The sequence below is a fragment of the Tubulanus polymorphus genome, chromosome 2 (genome assembly GCF_964204645.1).
Source record: "Tubulanus polymorphus chromosome 2, tnTubPoly1.2, whole genome shotgun sequence".
In the NCBI taxonomy this organism is placed as follows: domain Eukaryota; kingdom Metazoa; phylum Nemertea; class Palaeonemertea; order Tubulaniformes; family Tubulanidae; genus Tubulanus; species Tubulanus polymorphus.
The window spans coordinates 1,194,973-1,219,556 of NC_134026.1; the positions used below are offsets into that span (position 1 = coordinate 1,194,973).

The 24,584-nt window shown below is 36.7% G+C and overlaps 3 protein-coding genes across 3 annotated transcripts; 2 read left to right on the top strand and 1 right to left on the bottom strand.

The window, feature by feature from the left end:
* Positions 1-2,059: 2,059 nt before the first annotated feature.
* LOC141898866 (cytochrome P450 3A29-like) lies at positions 2,060-6,397 on the bottom strand. The gene is made up of 14 exons (XM_074785006.1): positions 6,374-6,397; positions 5,843-5,929; positions 5,649-5,745; positions 5,509-5,561; positions 5,211-5,307; positions 4,920-5,045; positions 4,355-4,446; positions 4,061-4,233; positions 3,851-3,981; positions 3,454-3,648; positions 3,218-3,367; positions 3,058-3,143; positions 2,827-2,973; positions 2,060-2,664 (listed from the first exon to the last, which is right to left on the bottom strand). Exons 2-14 carry the CDS (start codon positions 5,896-5,898, stop codon positions 2,427-2,429), a joined length of 1,641 nt encoding a protein of 546 aa, XP_074641107.1. The 5' UTR covers positions 5,899-5,929; positions 6,374-6,397; the 3' UTR covers positions 2,060-2,426.
* Positions 6,398-9,589: 3,192 nt separating this feature from the next.
* On the top strand, positions 9,590-15,526 carry LOC141900882 (synaptic vesicular amine transporter-like). The gene is made up of 16 exons (XM_074787937.1): positions 9,590-9,614; positions 9,800-10,088; positions 10,682-10,740; positions 11,060-11,143; positions 11,601-11,693; positions 11,903-11,992; positions 12,233-12,273; positions 12,581-12,644; positions 12,905-13,000; positions 13,381-13,459; positions 13,544-13,595; positions 13,927-13,990; positions 14,330-14,449; positions 14,728-14,773; positions 14,858-14,945; positions 15,425-15,526. The coding sequence occupies exons 1-16, from the start codon at positions 9,590-9,592 to the stop codon at positions 15,524-15,526; spliced, it is 1,392 nt and encodes a 463-aa protein (XP_074644038.1).
* Positions 15,527-18,628: 3,102 nt separating this feature from the next.
* LOC141900396 (uncharacterized) lies at positions 18,629-24,257 on the top strand. Its single transcript, XM_074787278.1, has 5 exons — positions 18,629-18,679; positions 20,329-20,645; positions 21,660-21,806; positions 22,786-23,004; positions 23,397-24,257. The coding sequence occupies exons 1-5, from the start codon at positions 18,670-18,672 to the stop codon at positions 23,571-23,573; spliced, it is 870 nt and encodes a 289-aa protein (XP_074643379.1). The 5' UTR covers positions 18,629-18,669; the 3' UTR covers positions 23,574-24,257.
* The last annotated feature ends 327 nt before the right edge of the window (positions 24,258-24,584 follow it).

The window sequence follows — 24,584 nt, forward strand, 5'->3', positions numbered from 1 at the left end:
AAAATAAACTGAACTTAAAACTTTTTTTTTTTAAACAGTGACAGTTAAAAGCAACATTTGTGACATCGAATCATGCACGGGATTGTAGAAGAGAATACTGAAAATGGGACATTATTCGATTTGGTTCGACGAGGAAGATATAGACAGGTCGGTTACTAATTCATTCTGTTTGTCGCGTGGTAAATACCTGTGTTGATTACGCTTTTCAACATCTCATCGATTACAGTCTTCATCGTCGGTCCGCCGCTATTGTACCAATTATTATTTCTCGTCTACGGATGATAATTGTTTCGGTTCTCGTCGTAATTACATCCATGCATATAACAACCGCGTATATATTGCATGTATTACTTCTTGAACCCACTCTCATAATCAGAGCTATACCGAATATATTCTAAGTTAAAACGATACATTCCCCATGTTTTTGGTAAAGTCTGGATACAATTTATTGTCAAAACCATTTTAACTCAAACCATTGATTTACATTTATTGACTAAAATGATGGATTGAACAAATGGAAAAAGGGCAATTTTTATTTTTATGGAGGGAAATAATAGTCATTGTGCAATGATATAGATGCAAAGCTACTAGCACCGTGCAACAATTTCAATTCTTCATGAGATTACGTACAATTTTCTCAGTCATTTATCGATTAAGCATAATTATAGAAATCCTACTTTTGTAAGAACGTAAATTTTCACGCATTATTTTCCAATTTTTCTTAATCGGTAGGCGAAACTGCTGCTGGAGGCGGGAACAGACCCGAATCAACGAACCGCCAATAAAGAATCGCCTCTCATGCAAGCGATCGTTTACATCGCGAATCTTGAAAACCGACGCCGAGTTATGAAACTATTGCTCGAATTCGGAGCTGATACGAACGTACAGGACGAGCGCGGTCAAACTGCTCTGATGCACTCATGTATTCTACAACAGCTGGATTCCACTTCGTTATTACTAGAACAGGTAACTATTGTTGAAATGTCTCGTATTTCGGCCAGTTCCATAATCTTCAAGAACTTCACTACTTTTATTATATTTCGCTTGACATTGCGTCGCATGCTCATTTTCAGAAAGAGATCTTACCAAACCTGAAAGATATCGAAGGAAACACCGCGTTGATGTACGCCTGTGCATTTGGATTCGTCGACATCGTTCAGGTGTTTCTAGACGCTTGTCAACAACAACGTATATTCGTTCATTTGAACGCAGAAAACGATTGCGGTAAAACGGCGTTCTCGTTAGCCGTAGATAACGCTCACCACGACGCGGCAAGACGCGTTTGGAACGAAATTCAAAGATACCAAGTCATGATCGACCGTTTGTCCTGGCAAGAAAAATATGATATGGGATTAGTAGTGGAAAGCGATACCCCTAAAGATAAAGAACAAGCAGCTGACGTAACTACTGCGAAAGTTCGACCTAAAAGTCGCCGTGTGTCGCGTCGAGCCCGGGTCGCGAGTGACGGTGACAATAATACAGAACGGCCGTCTAGCGAAAAACAACACGGCGTCATTTCAGTCAATGTGAAAAAATCATGGGCGCGTAAAACTTTCAACGAAGGAGAGGAAATGGAATCTACGGTGGGGAAAGATGTCATATCTACTGACGAATCGGGTAGGAAAACTTACGTTAAAGACGAACCCGATATATTATGTAAAAGCTGTTCAATTCATCCTTGTAGTCCTCCTGCTCCGTGCCCCAGCCGACAGTTCACGACCTCACCAACTGATGACGATATACACAAAGAGATCGATCAGTTGAAGCTATCGACTCGGCTTATAACGTTCGCGGGAAATTTGAAAAACCGTCCTCTGCCTAAAATCGGTCAGAGCAGCGATGATCGCGTTGCAGTGAAACTACCACCGATTAGAGACGCCGTTTTGTGTAAAAAGAATTCCCGTCCTTTGAAATTACGCTCATTAGAGGCTGATGTGCTCAATGCAAGTATCGACCTGTCGATGTTACAGAAAAGACACTCTCATAGCAAAATATCACCTTTAGTTCACGAGACGGCGACCGTCGAGGAGGAACAAGACGTGAAGACAAATTCAGCAGAGCAAAATGATTGAAATATATTTAAACATGAATAGACAGATTCATTTATACTTTAAAAAAAGTAAAATGTTTACAGATAAGAAAGTGCAATATAAACCAGATTTTCAACGAGATTGATTGATTATGATCAGTCAATATGTAATGTTTGTTTTTAATGTAATGTTATCAATCAATATATGATATTTCGTGAGCCATTGAAATATCAGACCGATCACATTAAAGTTTTGTGTGCAGTTCAAATTCTTGGCTTTCTTTTCATAACGACATATAAAGGTAAAAACGACCGATAGTTCCATCATATTCATTATATTTTGTTATCTAAACACGATCTTTCATACGATTTTCAGTTTGATTTCTTCACACAGTGTTCATCTTTTCACTAGTCGCACATGTACGCCATTTGTTGGAACAGTGGCCGTCTGTTCAACCTTCGGTAGTGGTACTTCCGTTTTTGCGCACGGTTCCACTCTGTATTGCTGTAGTAAACGCACGAGAATCATTTTCATTTCCAACAAGGCGAATCTCATTCCGATACAGTTGCGCGGACCGGCTCCGAATCCTAAGAAGGCGATAGGATGGCGTTCAGCTTTTCGTTCCGTGGAAAATCTGAAAAAAAAACAAATCAAATACTGTGTTTCAAAATAGACAGAAGATCTCACGGAATGATCGTGTGTTTTATCAATGAATGAATAAGGACCTTGCCACGTGATTGGAAGTTATTTAGAATAATTCCTCTCTACAACAACACCGAACTGTGTAGATGCGTACCTTTCAGGAATGAATAGATTTGTATCTTCAGGTCCCCAGTGTTTGATATCCCTGTGAATAGTATGAATATCAGCGGTTACTAAAGTTCCGCTCGGTATCGTTTTCTCGTCAACCACGAAATCAGCGCAACTTCTTCTAGCAACAGCGCTGAAAATTGAAAATGAGATAAAAATAACACTTTAACACAACGATTGTAATCTAAACAAATAAAACTTTGGCCAGCCAACCTACCTGACAGACCCTGGATGCAGGCGTAATGTCTCGAATATCACCATATCCAAATATCGTAGTTGTTTAACCATCTGATAATCAATGATCTAGATCAAATAACATAACCTACGTCATCTTAGGTAAACACGATCGATATCAATCACAAATTTTTTTTACTCACGTTTTCTGCCCCAATTGTCGCCTCTATTTCCTTGTTTACGATATCTTGCTCGTTTCCATTCAATGCCAGTTCGTATAATACATAAGCGGTAGAAGCTGCGATTGACTCGTAACCAGCCAATAGAAACAAACCACTGTTAGCTTTCATTTCCTTCAACATTAAATATATGAATGAGTAGAGATTTCCTCAATATCTATCAATATTTGGATGTAAAACAGTGGACAATAAGTACGTACGGATAACGTTAAGATTTTATCACTTTTTCTGACGATTGGTACCGGAGTGGGCGCCATTGTCGACGAGTTTTCCTCCTGATTCTGATTGATATCCGTACACTGATCGTCGTTACGCATTTCCATCAGATAGTCCGGTATCTGACTATCATCAACTACTGCGTTCAGCATCAATTGTATGAAATCATTGCTTTGCTCCTAGAAATAAAACGCGACCATCATCAGGACAACACATTCTGGACGAACAATTAGAATAGCAAAGAACGGATTATATTTCTCTATTCCACCATCTGGTCGCGATTGATTCATTAAGCCCTGTATGAATCAGTGTTCGAGTTCTCATTTTTCTAATTATACGTAACAGTTAATCAATACTCTCGACAATATATCGATAACGAACCTTCGATGAATTTCGGTATTCGATCATTTCACCAGCTTTTTCTAAAATCCATTGAAATCCTTCTTTGGGATTCAATTTCTTATAGAGTTCATTGATAGGCTTCCATATCGCGTTTAACTCCGGGAACAACGCTGAATAAAAAGAAAAGCCAAGTCTTCATACCAGAAATCGAAGCATCGAGAAAACACGATTGAATCTAGATTTTCTTACTCGCAAATGTGAAGATAAGTAAAAAGCCGAGCGGCCTCTTCTCTCTCGGATTTACTCGACTGAAGATTTTCTTGCAGTGATAAAGGAAGTCCTTATTCTCCTGACTAGAAGACGATATTTCTATCCCGAAGGCTGTCGTTCCTATAATGTCCAATGTCATCGGTTGAAGATGGCTAAAATTGAAACAGAATCATCTCCTGCTGCAACTTCACTTACATTTCTATTATATCGCAAAATCTCGATTTCACTCTAATAAACGAGAATAACAATAAATAGATTTTTTTCTCATTTTACCTGTAAATATCAATTCCATCAGTTTGGTGAGAGGACTCTACATCAATATATTGTAAATACCTCTTAATACTGCTATCTATTGCTGGCAACAGCTGAAATAATTTAGAAAAAAACTACTGTTATGTTTAACTATCAAATTACTGAAGAAATGATGCCGCTGAACAAATTCGATGTGGTGGCAGATTATGATCTTCAAATTTCGCCTTAATTGTGGTTTTGATAATTTCGTGAAAATTCATAAAGACTCGCAAATATTCTTAAAGAGAAGTTTTCATGAATTTATGATTTGCCTTAGAGAATATTGTAGGGGATGTACGAATAAATTCACCGTAGCCTGTTCCGAATTACCTGTTGAATTGTTTTACAGTTACTGTTCAAATAGTATATATATATATATATATATATATATATATATATATATATATATATATATATATATATATATATATATATATATATATATATATATATATATATATATATATATATATATATATATATATATATATATATATATATATATATATATATATATATACTTTAATCAATAATTAGTGATATTTACTTGTTTCAGTTTAGCGCTGCTGTATGTCGGGCTTAACAGACGCCGTAGTCGTTTCCAGCGAGTTCCGTGCGCCAAGAATAAATGAATGAATTCATCCTTATCTGAATCAGGCGCCAATGGATACAACTGAGAAATAGTCATAGAATGAAAAAATGAAAAATGAAACGATATGATCGTTAGAACAAAAGAGGCGGTATCTACGTACTTCTGCGATGAAATTAATCAATAAAGTTTCGATTAGATGATAAAAGTACACGTATACTTCTACTCGCAAATAAAAATGTGACGTACCTTCCTTTTGCTGAAATGTTTAAAATCCTTTACATAGACACGTTTCAATAGATCGACATCAGAAGTAACCAGTACCGCATCCGGACCTTCAAAATACCTAGCGAATATTTGAAGAATTTAAGTCGAGAAATGGTTTCGTTGTTTTTTTAAAAACGAATTTTCAGAAACAGAAAGAATTTTCTGACTTATATTTGAAAAAAATCATTTTACCTAATAAAGACTATATAACTATAGTAAATATATTTGATCTTAAAGATAACTGATTTTGTCGCTTAATAGATTTTCGTTTTTTATTTACCCGTAAACTTTGCCGTAAGCCTGGCTCCATTCTTGCAAACATTTACCGAGGCCCTATTAGATTGAAAAATTGCCTTTTAAAAATTCATCGGCGAGTTCTTTTATACCGGATAGAAATTCACATCTTATTTTCCTTCTAACCTTTTTCTTGATGTCTATCAAATTACCAAAAATAGTATTCGGAGTTGGACCTGGCAGGCCGAGATCTTTAAATAACATCATTTTTCCTCTTCGCAACCTACCGTAAATCAATGAAATTATTTCCACATTCCGCAAAATGCATAAAACTCAACGCATTGAATGTAAATCCTTTATAAACGCGAACAAAAACTTACCAATAAAGGTAAAAGTTGAGGCAAATTGCCGAAATGGAGAGTAATAGGGTGAGCATAGTTGCAAGACAAAGCGTCGCACCTGTTTGACTGTAAAATATCCAGAACGCTAAAATGTGGAATTAGGTTAAACCAATAGTACACACACCCATCCATCTGATCAAATTGATATTTCCGTACTGGTATTTGAAAATTACGTATGTATCGATCTTATAACCGATAGACAGATTTAAAAATTAATCGATCTAACGTGAACTAAATTCAAACGACTTCCATGGAACGAAAAGTTGAAGGGCACCGTATTGATTATAGGAGAACTATTCAGCGCGTTAATTTATAGTCAGATGATATAAATGTTATAAGAGGTGCGCAGTTTTACTAATAAATTGGAAACGGCACTTAAGTTCACACAAACTAAGTGTCTACAATGATTATATCGCAGCCATCAGTAAGAAATTACGAAGTCTAGCGCAGATTTCGAAGTTAGCTAAGAAGAGAGAAATATATATTAACTGAAATGCGTATCATACGTACTTTTTCTCTCTGTTAATTGATATCCTTTTGATCGTCAGTCCAGCTGATCAATCGAATGTACGTATTTCAGTTTTCCCTCGTTTAAATACAGAACGAGTAATTGGATTACGTGCCAATCCTAGCATTCATGGCGAATATATTGAACGACTCCCTAAAGGATACTGATTCGAAACATGTGTCCGGGAGTGGTCAATTTTTCAAAAACTGGCTACCGATGACTGGCTACCGATTCGTGTGGTAAACAGTTCGAACCACCTCCTCCGTCAGCTGCCCACTTGTGATGCTTTTTTGGGTAGAATATTATTGCAGGAAATGTCTCGATAGTGGGTCTATTTTTATTTCCTGTACGTGTTTTATGAAACATGATACAAGATTCTTGCTGTATCAACGTTTTGTAAAAAGAACCACATGTCGATACCAGTAAGAGTTCATTACCCCATACAGCCTAAAAAATAGACACACGGGGTCACGGACCTTGTCGAAAGGCAATGATTTTATCCATTATCGTTGCACCGACTTAATCTGTGAATTCTGATATTCAATCTGATTTACGCGGTGCATTTACATTGTTCTCTAGATATTTCATGCTGTTTAGTACTTTAAAAATTAAGAAGGCTGTTGAACTACAAGAAAACTGCTTAAGTCATAAAGATTTCTAAGTGACGGTAAATCTTCTGTTTCGCAAAATTGAAGTCGTTTGAAGTTTTCTTTTTCTGGTTGGGAGACAGCGAGACCCAACACGCGGAACTAAGTCGGTTCGCCAATTGCACCAGAGTCGAACGGTTTTCAATCATGTTCTATCTTCGTTTCCGGTGAATGGAATGAAAATCACATTAAGCCAATATTAGCTGGAAATGATTAAATAACAAGCTAAGCTTTGTTCATTGATCCTGTAGAGGCAGGTACACGCTACACTGATCACTGTAACTAACACGAGACGAATAGCATCGTCTCATACGTCACTCGATCGGAGGTTTGCATATTCGGAAAATTAATTACTTATTTTGTAAATACACTAAAAATACACAAAATACTAAAAATATACTTTTAAAGTACTAAACAGCATTTTAAAGATATTTTCTATACTTCCACAAAATATTTGAATTATGTAAGAATTTGTGAAATTGAATAAATCATCGTATAAATTGTTTGTGAAAATGTTGCTTAAACTACAAAAATGGTGCTGCCTAACGAAAGGTTATGTTGAATAAAGCAAGGTTATGGATCTGAATATATAGAATTTTTGTAGTATCGGCGAAGGAACTGATCCGCTGAATTTACTTGGAATATTCAGGAGATTGAGGTATCGGAATGTTTATGTCAAATAAGATTCATTTTCGCAGTCTGAACACGGTGTCACGTGACTGCTGCCCCGTGCCCTCCCTCGATGGTGACGTCATCACGCGGATAGCCGGTTACTCGACGCTCATCAGAAAGATTCGGTTACACATTCTTGGATAGATGGAGGCAAAAAACTGAGGTAAGTTTGATGCAAAATATTAAGGATATCATTCTACTTTATTCAACTTCTTCATTTAAAAAAATTCTACATAGAATATCCGTACAATTCAGTCGATTGATTTTAAGTTTTTAAGTTTTTTCCTCCATTTTCTAAAAGAAAACGTCTTGAAATACAAAAACGCAATTTCATTTTCTTTTTAATTGAGCAAATTCTTGCTGATAAAATTATGAGATATAATTCTTATAATGAATTATTAGTATTCGTTTTCATAGACTTCTCGGTTTCAAAGGGAATCCTTATACTTATTTAAGTATTTCCCTAAATGAAGTGCCTGACAACGAATTAATGAATATATACTTGTTTTAACTTTCATTTTAACCAAATCTACAACGACTTTTGGATTATCGACGGAAGATCATCGAACGCCTAATAACTACTGATTTACTGATTATACTGATTTCATCCTTTTGAAATCCTGGTCAAGTTCTGATCAGTCAATCCTCTGCTAGAATCAATTAAATGACAAGAAGCATCCATACTATAGTATTGTGGCTGACCTGATTATCAATTAAAACGCGTGTTTCTAATTCTCTGTGGCATAGAGTGCATTTTCATTTATTAGAATCAATCATTTTGTACTATACGCTCGTCACAGGTTATTGGAAAAATGTCTGCGGTTATTAAATTCATTTCCGATGAATTGGCTTTTTATGCGTTAATCGGGATTTTTTCCAGCAATGATCGATCGTTTTCCTAATCTTCCCGAATCGATGTGGGAGGAAAACGGGTCTTTCCAACGAGATCATACGAAAAACTAATGTTTATTCGAATATCGTAAAGGTTTATCGCATACGTATGAATGACAGACGTTACATATTCATGAGTTCATGAAATATGGTTGAAAACTTTTAGCATTTTCAATAGAATCGATAGTCAAATGTTATAACTTGATAATAACATTCCTTGCCTTCTGGGACGTTGCGGGGACCTTTAAGTAACGGACATATACTATTTTGCTTTTTTGTAATACGCCTATGACGTAGCATCATAATGAAGCCGTATGAGGTAATCTAGATTTGTTTTCAATCACGAGGTTCAGCTTCTATGTATATATACTGAAGTTAAGCAGCCTGAGGAAGTGAAGATACATCGGTCAATTCGGGGTATGATGTATCAACACGATCAGTAATTCTTTCCTCGAGGGGATTGATGGATCAGTCGGTTCAATCGCGGATAAAAATGAAAATCTTCTCCAACTTATTACTGGTCTATTGAATCTGTGTTTGCCAGGCGTGTAATGCTCGGTTTTGGATAGAAGCGATAAGACCGACCTTTGTGCATCTACCACCTTTTTATACAGTGATTGTGTATACGGTGGCAACCACTGGCGTATCATCGAACTCCGTGTAGTTCAACGAATTCGCGATAATTGGACGAGCCGGCGACGAAAACAGAATTCCCTACAGAAATTCTTTACAGATTTTGAAAAATATTGAAAGATTTCCTCTATTTGATCGACGCAATAAATTCATTCATGATAGCATTTTCGCTTTAGCGATGCTTTATGAAATAAGTTGATGTTGAATCGACGAATGTCACACATATATCTATGTGTATGAATTCTAATTGCCTCTAAGGTAAACATAACGAATTCTATATCGAAAGCAGATGTTTTGATAACCATTCGATACAATGAATATATATTCTGTTTTCAGGGAGCCAGTTATGCCTTTTTCTCTTTCTGTATTGGCAAAATGTCACACGGATCTAATAAAAAAGGTGCGCGAGTCGAGAAAACTCGTAGTCGGCATTGTGTTCATGTGTTTGTTAACAGATGGCATTCTGCTCTGTGTTGTAGGTAAGCTAAATCAGCGAATGTATCACAAACACCGTCATTTCAGAAAACATTTCGTGAAAATTCCAGCACGTATGAAAAATACTTGAAAATTTACAAATTTTTTCAGTACCGATCATACCTGACTATCTACTCCGTCTTGAACTGAGAGAAAACTCCTACGAATATAGATATTCTAGTTCTAACATATCGACGGGAGATGTTAATAATTCTGCGAGGCTTCATTACAACAATTCACTCGATGGGAATCTGAATCGTGACGGAAATTCAACAACATCAGCCGATTTCATTTTACCACAGGATATCATAAATGAAAATAGTAAAGTTGGCTGGCTTCTGTCATCGAAAGCGATCGTGCAACTTTTTATTTATCCGCTGGTCGGTGTTGTATGTTGCAGGTAACATTGCAATTTAAAGTTTTATTCGCGCGATAACCACACTGAAACGTGGTGAACAGATAATATAATAAAAACCCGTTATGTACAAATTAAAAGAATTCAAGTTGATCTCTAGAGTGACATCGAAACGTCGTGTATTTTACAATTTAGATTTTTTAAATCAAATAAATAAATTCTCAATTTTAGAATTCTTTTAATTTGTAGATAGTGGGTTTTTATCTTATAATTCGTACATAGATTCCCGCACTGATGGCCGGATCATTCGACCAGGGTGTCCGGCGTCTAGACACCAAATTTGCACTGGACATACATGATTCATTGTTTTCATGTTCACGCCAGGGCCTCCGATGTACGTTTTTTAAACCCAAAAAGCATTTTGTAACCCGTAATTAAAAAATGAACCAATGAAACAATTTCTGAGTTCAGATTTGACTCAGTGTTAAGACATTAAAATGAAAATCTGATTCCCGAATATTACCTGTCACTAGAATAAATACAAACTAATGATTTCGAAAAACTAGTGCATTCGATGATCGAAACTATCGATCGATTTCCCCTGATATATAGTGATGAATATCTTTTTTCTCTTCTAGAATTGGCTACGTCATTCCACTCTACCTCGGTTCGTTCGTCATGTTTTTGTCGTCGTTGGGTAAGCATCGCGATACGAGCAGGCGCGCGTACGTCCGCGCATCTGCCTGCCGTTTCTCGATAAGACAAGCCAAGTGAGAAAAAAGTGCAATGAGCCATCCAATAAGCGGCTTCTATGCGCGATAATCATCTGTAATATAAAGCTAATTCAATTTCATACCTCATTTCTGCCTGGCTGCGGAGAGCTGTTTGCCGGTAAAATTAGTTATTTGGGATCAATTGATTTCGATCACTATTCTTCCCGTATACTGCCGATAATACCGATGAGAGACGTCCTTTTTTTCTGTGCGTGCGTAAATCTAAGATATTTTCTTCTTTAGTGTTCGCATTTTGTGAATCGTACGCCTTACTGTTTTTGGCGAGATCTATCCACGGATTGGGCACCTCTTGCTACCAAGTTGCAGGTAAATGAATAAGCTTAAAGCTGCAGAACTAGATATCCCATGAAATCCAAACCTTGACCTAATGTGAACGCAGTTCAACGATCTGAAATATCGAATCAATATAGAATTACATTTTTAAAAGCATTCGCTATTAAACTATAGACCTAAAGAATATTGAACTCGCTGTGTATAGCGTGGAATCAGAGTTAACTCAGCAGTAAATGAAGCCTATAGTTCATTTCAGTCAACTCAAACCTATCTCCTGTTACGTGAATATGTCATAGTGACGATAAACTCCCAACAATCCTATCAGCGGGGGGGGGGAGTCGGGGGGTTGGCTGCGGGTTAACATTTCATCTCGTATTCTAAACTTGTTGAATATGATGACATGGCCCTTTCTGTCTTATTAAAACTTCTTGTAAAATCTCTCTAACTGTATCTCTTACTATGTACGACTATGTTATCATTGATATGACAGGTTTAGGTATGATCGCGGCTGTGTACCCCAAAGACAGAGAACGAAGTCGAGCGATGGGTATAGCTTTGGGTGGACAAGGATTCGGTATTCTCAGTAAGCATCTATCTACCTCAGGATTTCTCCGAGAAATTCATATTCATCTGAATCCATATTTTTGTTTGCTCGTTGAGTTTGAGTCTTCACTTGAACTAGGGATTTTCTTTATTGTGGAATTCAAATTCAAATCACTCAAGCACGTCTAAAACGACAACTCCAAACGACTGTTATATATAGTTCATTCTAAAACCCAATCCTCATTTCAGTTGGATATCCGCTAGGGGGCAGTCTATACGCCTTCGTCGGAAAGATGGTTCCATTTCTTATAACTGCAGTAATAGTGGCCTTCACAGGAGGTGCGTCTATCATTGAATCAAATAATGATCTCCTTCGCCTTTCGCCACTAAATGTTCACATTGGAATTAACTAACACTAACTTTCTATTCTATTTATTTGTCAGCAAATTAGATAACACAAATATACATGTTTACATACATTCTACACAGATTATAGTTAATATATGTAATCGTATACATGTAATGATGTATTGTGTAGTGAGCGATTGATCGTCTGTTAAATGCTTTTTTCTATTTCAGTTCTGATATTAATAATATATAAACCAACGTTAAACTTAGAGGTAATAATGACGTCCTCGACTCAATTAATATACAATAGGATATAAGCGATGATAACACAAAGCCTTTAGCGAGACTTTTATAATACAATAGATAGACGAATATTTTTGAGAGTTTTAACTAAATTTAAGTACTGTTCCTTCATTCAGAAATTTAAAAGAAGGCGAACATTGAATATTTGTAATTTCTTTCAGGACACTTTGTGGCGTCGATACGCATACAATCAAAGGGGGTGTTCTGATTTTCTGTTTGAAGCCTCATTGGCAACCGCTGGAGAACGTTTAACCTTGTGTCTTTTTTCTGTTACAGCCACGAATCGTTGGTACTCCACTTCACGTTATACTGAGAGACCCTTATATATTATTAGTAGCTGGTATGTAGATGACTTTCACAATTGATTATTTTCTATTCAGATCACCAACCTCAGGTTCTACCTCAACACATGAGATATTTTGGGTTCATCATGACGTGTTCGATGATTTTCTTGTCAAACAACACCTAATGAAACTATAGAATCGATGCATTTATTGATAGACGTTGCGAAATAAGGAAAATTAAAATGTTTAGAAAAAACATCTCATCATATTGAATTAATGATTACGTCGCATAAACTAAATACAATGATATTTACAGGACTACTGATGATCCCAGAAATGGCTATTGCTATTCTGGAGCCAACATTGCCGATTTGGCTGGCCGATTATCTACACGTTGAAGAATGGCAAATAGGCAAGTATTGCGACCTCACCCCCGCCCCCAACACCACCTACTATTCAGCCTTAGGTTGTTTAAACACCTTGTTCGCAGATCATCTTCAGCAACAATCCCGGTCGAAAATTCCTAGAAATAATCATGACGACAGCTCGTCTTGCGGGAATTTATATAAAAACAAAGGTGACAGCACCAAAAAACAATAATAAACAGAATCTGTTACAATGAAAAGAATTGAGGATTAGAATACACATTTATTCACTCTAGACATTCTAAAGAAATGAAGACAAATTAAAATCAGCACACCAAAATATGACATTTTTTCTATTAAAACTCTAATTTAATCTTGATAATTACTAATTTAGAAAAAAAAAGAAAATATTTCTGTTCTGATTCAGGTCTAGTATTTTTACCGGACTCTATAGGACAGTTGATCGCTTCAAATGTGTTTGGAATTGCTAGCTATAGAATAGGAAGGTAACGTATTCGATTGAGTATAAAGTGTATCTTCATTTACGTATAACGAATATAAATCCGTTGATATATTTTTCTAATTTGAAGGTGGATTTGTGGTTTGACTAGTTTACTGTCCGCTGCTGCATGTCTCATCATAGTGAGTTTGATCAGAATAATCACCATAACAATTTTGTTTTTATTGTTGTTTTAAGCATTCTATGAGTAATACATATAATTGAGATCGAGAGACTTAAGTTACGCCCGACATTTCACCTTTTAGTCAATAATACTTGACCCCAGCACCCCCTGACTGGTCTGTGACACTGAAAACCTATTTAGCCCAGTTCATGTAATATGAATATCAGAAACAGTGGAAATCAGCCGCAACAAAATATCAGTAAACATCTCGGCGACAGAAGTTCAAGATGCAAACATCAAGAAATTTAGTTTTATACACGTTTCAACGTTTATATTTGCATTGTTTTTAGTTACCTTTTGCGACGAAGATTGTCCATTTGATACTTCCACATTTTGGTGTCGGTTTCAGTATCGGTAAGTAGGGATTTCTCAGAAATCTGTCATGCTTTGAAAGAAAACTCGACCCCGTAGACAAGACTATCATTTTGAACTGATCTCCGAGCTTTTTTCTAATATTCTTTTAAAGTTCTAGCATCTTCGATTCTCTGGCGTCAGGTGTTAATAAAGAACTAAAACGAGGGGTATATGAGCCGGATGGGGGAACATATTATTTGAATCAATCTCTTAGTTTTATCGGGTTTTCATCTCTTATCTATTCTCTACGCCCGAATGTGTGGCTATTCTTTCAATACTATATACTGTGTCATTTTCCTCGAGACAACGAAACATGAGATTCGTAAACAAATATTTCAGGAATCATGAACGCGACTATGTTGCCCTTGCTTGCCCTTCTTGTTGATCAGCGACACCGTGCTGAGTACGGGATGGTATACGCAATAGGCCAACTGGCCTGTAGTCTGGGATACGCAATTGGTAAGTAGTACCTATACAATCGCCCAGTACCTATATCTGGTCACCGCGGAAAATACAATGTTTTAATCAAGAATAAAAACGACACAAGTTAGTACCTCGAAAGTCGAATCAACGCTGAAGAAGTTCCTCACTGAAAATTGATGATGAATGATCATGATCTGGTGATTTACTGAGATTTTAAAAGATCTCGGCTGCCAATCATAAGTCGATTTCTCATCCAATCCAAACACCTTGATTTTACCGTGTTCTACAGAATTTTGAACACACATGTGTTTCAGGGCCATCGATTGGTGGACAGTTGGCTGGTATTATGGGATTCCCGTGGTAAGCTCGTAAATCGTATACAGAGCCGACTGAAAGGGTTTCCGAGGAACTTATGAATCGATGTTTTCGATGTTGTTTTTCCAGGTTAATTAGAGGAATGGGGATATTCTGTCTTCTCGCGTGTCCATTCACGTTCTTCCTCAGACAACTGCCATGCGACGAAGAACACAAGGTATAATAACAAATCACAAATCGATATAAAAAGGGGGATATCGTAACAACTTACCTGTATATCATTATTTATTCGAGGTGCCACGAATTTGACAATGTTTGTAATCGAAAGGAATTAGAATATGACATTTAATCTCTGAAATATGGTAAATGATTTTTCATGCTCCGCAACACTGTGCGTTGGGTTATGATAGATAAATGAATAGAAATTGGAATAGAAAATGTCTTGGCCTTTAACCATATGTAGGTTTATATCTATTTGTTTCATAAAGGGAATAATGAGAATAAAACACGGTTACGGATGTGGTTGATTTTCGCCTGTTTTAAGCAGTCGTTTATTGTCTTCTTTTGCTACAGAGTTAATCTTACCACCGGAAGTGCTAAACAGGCAATTTACTCGGCTCGGATGAAATCTATTTCAGTTGTTTGTAGTTTTGCGTAAAACACTAAAAATAACGAATCATTTATTGTTCATTTCAGGCCATTTTAAAAGACGACCATCTCTCTCATGCCTCGTATTCGGTGCGTGGTGAAAAAGCGTTTGAATACAACCGATTTTCCGATACGGATTCATCTCCATAAGTTTACCTTTTTAAATACCGCCTACGGTTCATCGAGTACCGACAGACACATGCATCTATCTTTCCACGAATTTAAAGCATCGTCTATTCGTTTGGCCAATTGCTGGTCGCATCACGTCAGCGAACTCGGCTGCAATCACATATGGAAATATTCAAATTCAATCAAAGAATATCAAAGCTATTTTATTCATTCGACACGACTTATGAAGAAATGTATTTATCAATTAAATCTCTATACTGCCAGTCAGGGAGAGACATTGATGCGTTATTCGGCGATGTGAAAATAGTTTTTCGACGAAGAAAATAAGTGAAAAAAAACTTGGGAAAGTCAGAGAAGAAGTTACTCAACTTCACTGCGACAGTCGGCGAACATGAACTGGGAACATGTAATATTGATGCGATGTTTACGCATAAAATTGCGTGGTCTGAAAGATGATCCGACTATTTGCCATTTTGAACCATATTTGGCCCCTCGTTAATTGTTTTTGATGGCGGGAAACAATTATTTCTTAGCGACCTTAGTCTGAGAATTTAGATGTAATAGATTATCAAATAAATATTCAACATATATACTCAACGTATTTGCTTGTTATTTCTCGATCCTTCGCGTAATTCAAAATCTGAAAATAGTAAGAATAAATGTATAGAATACTGTACATTTGTTTACATCATCGCCAGACATGTAAGAGACTTAATTTGAGTAATTTAGTCCCAATAATAGTTACGAACTCCGGTGACTGCGGCGTTCTGGTCTTAAGACGTAGTTCGGAAGGAAGGGCTTCGCAAAATTAGCCATATCCCGTGTTCGGCTATGCAGTTCACCCCGAGGACAAACTGGCTTAGCAAAACGCATGTGTTTAATCCACGGCGATGTCGCTGCAAGTTCAATAAATTTAGCAGGAAAATAAATATAATCCTCTTCTCGATTTGGAGTGAGATAAAATGATGAATAGCACTTTTCAGTATAAATCTTTAATATATACATATATTTGGGAAATGACCCGTAAGAAATACAAAACGGCAAATTTTTTCGCTCTAAAAATTCGATCTTTAGAAACAATACGATTTTTAAAAGCATATTGAATATACATTCTTTTTCAAAATATGAAGAAAATCTTAGTGATGCGTAGGTTTTTATGAATGACCTTTCGTGGTAAATACGATTCCCAGACGCTAACTTACAATGGTATTGAGCAAATTCTAGGAAATCATCGCAAGCACACATTCGTAGATAAACGAACTATTTGAAATCTATGTTTTGATGTCTGGCATGATACAATGTGATACAGATGACAGGATGGGCTTCGATACCCGAGCTCCACGTTCCAGGGGAAAACTTTAAAAAAAAACTCTCACGCTCACGAAAATAAATCACAATTCAACTTTTTTTTTAAATCTCAACCTAGTCGTTTAAGTCATCAGGGGGCCGGTTGCATAGTCATGGCTTAGACTTAAGACCAGTCTAAGACCAACTAAGTTCTATAGCCAATCAAACAACTTAAGACCAGTCTAAAGATTTAAGACTATTTTTGGACTTAAGTCACGACTGTCCAACTGGCCCCAGTAGCTTAAGAACGCGGACCCTAATGAAGTTTGTAACCATTCTTTATTAAATGGAATCTGAAGATGAGAACTAACGTGGTAAAAAAACACTGTGCCGTGTGTTGGAAATTCTGAAATGGACCTGAAACTGCTCAATATAGGGAATCGTATAAGGAAACAATCTGGACTTTCTTTTTGCTCGTGGAGAGATCAACCTTTTATGAACTGGGTATTGACCATAACAGTATATAATAAGCTAGGGAAATTATGCCGAATTCCAAGAAAATTTCTATCTAGATTTGTGTTGTCAATCAGTAGCTTGTGTTTAACGTGTAAACTTTCGGTTATATTATGATTTCCCGCTTCCAACCAAACGGCTGACAGAATGCTCTTAACGACACGTCCTTCGATGATGACTCTGTCATCGCGTTTGTTTTCAGTTAAAACATATTACTCGATATCTGTCATATTAAATCACATCGTAGCCGCGATAATCCTTAACCTTCCAAGGAAGTCGAAACCCGACACGGATGTTTGGATTAATGTTGTAACACTAATTGCCGTAAAACTTCGAACGCAGAAATATTTACCGAAAATCAGCCACGGTCCGAGTTTTCACTTGCCAGCCGACAAGGCCAGCTCCACACAATATTCTCATGCATTTTAAAGGAACGTTGTTTATCAGCTCAGCTCCTTGATTTCAGTCTTCGAGTTGCAGACAAAGTACTTATTTCAGATTGATTCAAATTCAAATTAATTCGTGGTGTTATATGGTTTGTGATTAAGTCGTTACAACAGTTGCCCATTGTATTATTAGCATAAGAAAACGGCCGATTGGTCGAGACTCTAATAGTTACGCATATAAAAACCCTATTGCCTTAACGAACATTAAGCAATATTTGAAATTTAACTTTACTAAAAAGCGATTTTGAATCTTCACTTTACTAGCAAGAATTCTGCCTCATTAAGGCGACGTTTTTTTAGGCCATTTGAATCTTTGTTCACGCGAAACACGTAATGATATTCATCGTTGTAATATTTGCCACTTTCAAGTGAACTCACACGATTGCGTCAGCTTTGGTGACAATTTGACTTATATATATGTAAGCGGAGGCGGTGGCGGCCAATTATTCATTTTCGATAATCCACTTGGAATTTGAGGTATTACGCGCGGGCTTCAGGCGTTTAAACACAACTGCTCTACGCGAATCATCAATAACATGAAGAAGGAAGATTTGCCGGGTTTTATGATCAAATATCAGATTTAGACCCGATGACGGGTTGTAACGAAAGTTCATAAAGAACGTGACAGAAGCAACTCACAGAGTTTTGCATTATTTATCAACACAACGTTGGTCTCACGTGAGTGGGTTGGATGATAGGTCACCATGGAGACCCATCCTAGAAGTGATCGGAAACTTTTCCAGGATGAGTTGGTAACATTCATCGCTCAGTAAGTTTTCGTTGCTAGGCAGTGATAAACATTTCCCATTTAACCTCAATTTATCAGAGATAAAAGGCAGTGCGACTTGGGAGCAGGCCCTTACTTTTCAGAAACACGGACCATTTTAGATCTCTGGATAAATTGCGAAGAGAGGGAAAATGGAAGCAGGTAGGCAATACATTTAATCACTCAATGATTCATGTATTTTTGTTTATGTATTTCTTTTTCTTTTATAAGAATATCTATTCAAATTATCGAAACGATGAATTGTATTCTATAATCTTTTTTACAAAAAACTTGATTTTGTTAAAGATATTTTAGATGTTTAAGATTTTAAACATGAATTGTGTACGACAATTTGTGAGAAAGTTTCCAAGTAGTCGGCATTTTTATAATTATCGTTAATATGTGATTTACTGATTTACGATTAACTTTTGTATTTCATATAAACAACGCCAAAAATATTTGACCGCTAAAATTTAACGGAGTTCGCGGAGGCATTGAGTTAAACGTAGTAAATATTTGAATTCAAGGTTTAATCGGATATCAAAGCCATTAGCTATAACGTGTAGTCAGTGATTAGGTGAAATATTAAACCAACACAGTGTTTATTATTAGTGAGCTTTGTGCCACTAACTATAAATGCGACTAGGTACATATTTCAATTCTAATTATTGACCGCGAAATTTGTGCGAGAATTTACTGAATTCATTTAATGGATTCGTGGATGTTTAAGTCATTGTGCGCTGCTTTTACGATTGTAGTTCAATCACTGTTTCAACGACTTCTAAATGAAAATCGGTTGTATTCAAACGATTTTTCACCACGCACCGAATTCGAGGCATGAGAGAAATGGTCGTCTTTTAAAATGGCCTGAAATGAACAATAAATGATTCGTTATTTTTAGTGCTTTACGCAAAACTACAAAGGACTGAACTAGATTTCATCCGATCCGAGTAACTTGCCTGTTAAGCACTTCCGGTGGTAAGATTAACTAAAACAGGCGAAAATCAACCTAAGGTTTCTAATGATATTGTGTTTTCAGTAATGATACAGACGCGAACGGCTGAGTAATTATTCATTGGGTACAAAAACTCATTTTTGGCACAACGCATTACATTCGATATTCCATTTCAAGCATATCGAATTTATTTCTGTCTTTTCGCCCCAATGTTTGTCGAATCGGTTTAGTTTTCTAATCCAAAGGTCGGTTTGTGAAGTGTAAGATGACTGCTACACGATTTCAACCAGCGCGTTTATCGTATATATTCATTTATTTCAACTGCCGCCGATGTGTTGCTGAAATAGTTCTGCAAAACGACGTCAATTTTTCATTTGACATGTGTAAATAACGAAACTTATTGAACATCGATATGAGAAGTGCGAACGCCCACGCCGCAAATTAAAAATCTACTTCATTCCGAACTGTTAAAAAACTGAGTACGCTCCTCGGCCTGGCAATAAAACGGTTAAATTCTGATACTTTAACCTATAGACATTATTTCCCAACATCACGAAGTGTCTCGAAGAGTCTATAGATTGCTATTTGTGTCTCACTCTGACGACTATTCAAATTCTACGTCGCAAAAGTGATCTACTTTACAAAAAGATATATGTGTCAAGATCCTCATATTAATCAAATCAATGTAATCCCGTTTGCGTGGGTGATGTCACCATCGAGTGGTTAATCATTGCATACGTAACATCTATAAAAATACTGTGCATTTCGTGTTAAAGTTATCGTTTTCATTTTATTGAATGAAATATGTTTAAAACTACACGAAATAAACGTGTGATTTGTTGATCTTTTTTCTCAGTATCAATCCGTGATGTAACCGTGTTACTACTCGTCTTCTTGTGCGTGATGTCTCAAACGCAGTCACTGCCAGTGGAAGAACGGGGCGCGTTCTATCGGGATATTCTGCGTCAGCTTCAACGCGGCACAAACGTCGTACAGCACCGAACCTTTTCGGACAGATTCGGCCAACAAGACGACGGGGAGAAAGATCTGATCGACGGACGCGTCCGGCGCGGATCTCCTGAATATCTCACCGTCGTTAGACAGAAGCTCGACCACATGGCTTCATCGGCACTAGATCTAAAATATCGTTTACAAGAGACCTTCCAGGATTATGTAAGTAAATACTCGCAGTGGATCGTATTTTCTGTTACGTTAATGGTGTTAGTTGATTCGTTCTGATAAATCAAGATATTTAAAGTTTTAGAACTAACATATATCATCGATCGTCTAGTGGTATTTGGTTAACACCGTGCCACATAAGTCGTTGTTAATCCCTGCTTCGACGAGTGCTCGGTAAACGTTAGAGTGACCGGAAATAGATCGTATCAATTAACTAATTCCTCTATGACCTTGGAAGGTCAAACATGTACAGCGCGATTATGACCACTGTAACAGTGACGTATATCGTATGATCTCAGAGATAATAGTTAACGTAAATTAGGCGGCTGAATTGTAATATTGCAGAATTATTTATAGTTGATAGTTCGGTATTAATTCTAATTCTAGATATCCGATATTTTAGCGGTATAGAAATGTCCGTGTTATAATTTCTAACGATAATTAGATCCACAGCAAGATTGTGTTGATGAATATATTCTTCTTGAAAAAAAACGCTCGTCTTTCGCCCATATGATGATGGTTACTACGATTCATAGTGCAATCTTTAATCTACTCTTAAATACGGGAATCAATATTTGAATTGAATGAAAACTTTTACTCTTTTGGTAGATTTTGTATTTGATAGAAAGGTAATCTGCTGATAATACGACGGATAAACTGATCTATTCTCAATGTAGCACAATAAACGATCGCACAATTAGTGATATCGTATATTTATTTATCGATCCCACGGCTTCGCGATCAATCTAAATCTCATCTTCATAGAAACATTACTTTTTACTCTTTGATTGAGATTGAGATTAAGATATCGTTATTAAAGAAGTTTCCAGTTTCTAGGCGCCATTTCGTGGCGGTCGCTCGAGGTCCCCATTGTTGCGATAATTTTTTTAGTCTTTTGTGAAACATAAGATATTACCAATTAAATGGTCGTTCATCGGGCAATTTACTGGATGCTGTTATCGTTTTCTATTCTAACAGGATTTCTGTTTTGTTGCTCTAATTTCATAGTGCATTCGTCGAAAGCGAGCGATTCCTGCTGACAAATTCAAAAACTGTGAAATATTTGCCGTTGCTATGACTAATCATCCGCTTCTCGAGATTCCGGAGATGACCAGCCACGATACCGGCTTACAAAATCTCAACGACGTTTTACAGGTTTGATATACTTTCTTAAAGCTCACTTCCGTTCAAACTAACCGATGAACAATATTTCAATTCTATTGATTTCATCAAAAATATTGCTGATAACTATAACTCACAGATCGTGTTTTTCTTTGAACTGCACATTAAAGCCTCGTCACTCAAACATATAGAAATGAATGACAGAATGTAACCAGTATAACCGTTCAGAAGTTGGTTTGATTATGATTATGATATTCTTTATTTCTGGATGCATTGAAATTACATATAAATATAGAAACATTATATATATAAAAAAATAATTTCACATATAGTCTAATGAGTTATAGATAATTTCAATAGAACAGCAGGGATGCCAAACCTTGGTTTTAACCATCGGAATACGAAGTAACCCCGTTCAAACTTTCACTACGGTTACCTTTTAATCTACTTTCGAGCCTGGCCCCTGGTTTTATAGCATTCTAAATACGGAGCTATCGGAATCGTATTACGAGCGAGATTCATATTTGTTCTACATGAAACCTGATATGAAGAGTTGGTGGTGATTCTCGGAATCAACGGTTTCTTTTTTTATACCTGGCGCATCGTCACACTCGCAGCAACTGCCGTCACCTTTAGAAATAAACCCGTTCAGCAGAAGATGGAAGCGTGTATCGATGAATGAATTGCAATTTGAAAACTTGTCGTTCATTGAAACAGCTTTAAACGAGAGTAATGTCTGCGATTCTGCTTCAATGCTTAAAATCAACAGCTGAACTCTATCGGCTGTGTTTGTGCTTAATTGATCGTCGATGACGAGAGGCGGGGGTGGAAATAACAAATTAGCTTATGAATCTTCCAGCTGATTAACTGTAAAGACAACTTCCTTTCGTTATAACATTCACGCGTTAGATAACAAATAGACTGAAATAAATCTATAGTGTTGATAGCTCATTTTTTCGATTGAATAATATTCTTGCGGCTAATCATTTGACAATTATGTACATTCAAACAGGAGATGCTGAATCGAGCATTGAACACTATGAAAAGATTCAAGAAAGTAGTCATCAATGTAACGACTATGGAAGAAATGGAAGTGTGCAAACACAATTTGTTGGCCGATAAAGCCTGTCATATAGACTGTTCTAAAGAAGGCAACGGTCACGAATTCTGGTGTCAAATGGAGACAATAACAAAACGATTGAATTCGTTAATTGCCCACATCAAGATCACGGTAGGCAACACTCGTTTTGTAAAAAATGCTACATTTATTGTTTTTTCTTTTACTGAATTATTCCCAAGGCTAATGCCGGTATTTGATATTCCCGAGTGAGTTAACTCCTACAGATTCTCAGAAAGTTTTCCGAATTAGCCCGACCTTGCCCCCACGTTTAAAGTAAGGTCAATCTCATCCCAGTACTCCTACAATTTGAGGGATCAGATCAAGCATCATTGTGAATGCATCCAGTTTCCGTTCTTGTAACACCATTGTAACATAGTTATTATTAACCCACGTATAGCCGTCGAAACGGCCACCCCGTTCTTTTCTGTACACGGATAATCGTCGACAATGTAAGAATAATAATCGTGTAGATATTATTTTGTATTTTGGCTGCTTGATTGCAGATGAACGAGTTGCATTTAACCCTCGAAGAATTCCAGATCATGATGAACATAATGGAACCTTCCTCTATATCTAACTCGCAACGCTTGGCGTACAACTTCGCCGCACTTCACCGTCTCATGGAACAGACAACAGAATTTTATGAAAAAGTCATCGAGTTGCAGAATCGCATTCCGTGAGCGCATTAACGTTATTGACTGCATCTTTTGCGGCCGATGCAAGCAAATCTGTGATACGGGAGCGCGCAATCACCAAACGACAATTTAACGAATTTATTCTGCATATTTTCCAACGCCAACAAAAACAGAGGAAAGCCATAGATGTTTACCATGAAAAATCAATAGCTTGATTAACCAATATCAGAAATGAATTTCAATCAAATCAATTTTGATCCAACCAGATAGATAGGCATCATCAGATCAATATCGTCATCATGGCCGTCAGGGTAAAAATTCCCCCCGAAAATACTCTTCATAGAAATATTGCATTACAGACCCGTCGATTTGTTCGCAAAAGACATATGTGGCCTGGCTACCCACGTAGTAGCAGTGTTGGTAATTTTTGTCATTTCGAGATCTTATAGTAGGTACTTTGACTTTCGTTACGAATAAGAAAAAAATAACTTCTAAAATCTTTGAAATGATCATGTGATCAGATAGAATGATTGCTACTTCTAAGAGACGGAGGCTGCTCTCAATATTGCCCTCAAACCAAAACAAACGAAGACAACGAAAACGAACTTGCACATCTAATGTAACAATAATTGAGTACATATCAATCGAGTATGAATAAGTAAATATACATATAAATATTATCGTGTGTCTTATATAGTGTGACCGTCCTTTGCGAGAAATGTTTTAAGTGGACTTCGATCTTGGAGTTAGCGAAATTCTAACAACAGAGAGATAATTTCACCGAGTTCCACATTACGTATATATCACATTTCATATCTGGTGTATACGATCATCGTATATCACAAAAACAACACAAAGACAACTATATTATGTAAGTGAGATCAATATCTACTATCGTTCAATGTGTGTGCGTGTGTGTGTAACGATTTTTGTTTTGAATTTTAAGTGGGCCGACATCTATGTAGAATAAATCAGCGTGTTCAATGCGCTACATCAAAAGATAACGAATAACTCGTTTTTATTCATTTTTTTGCGTTTTTGTGAAGTTAAGACAAA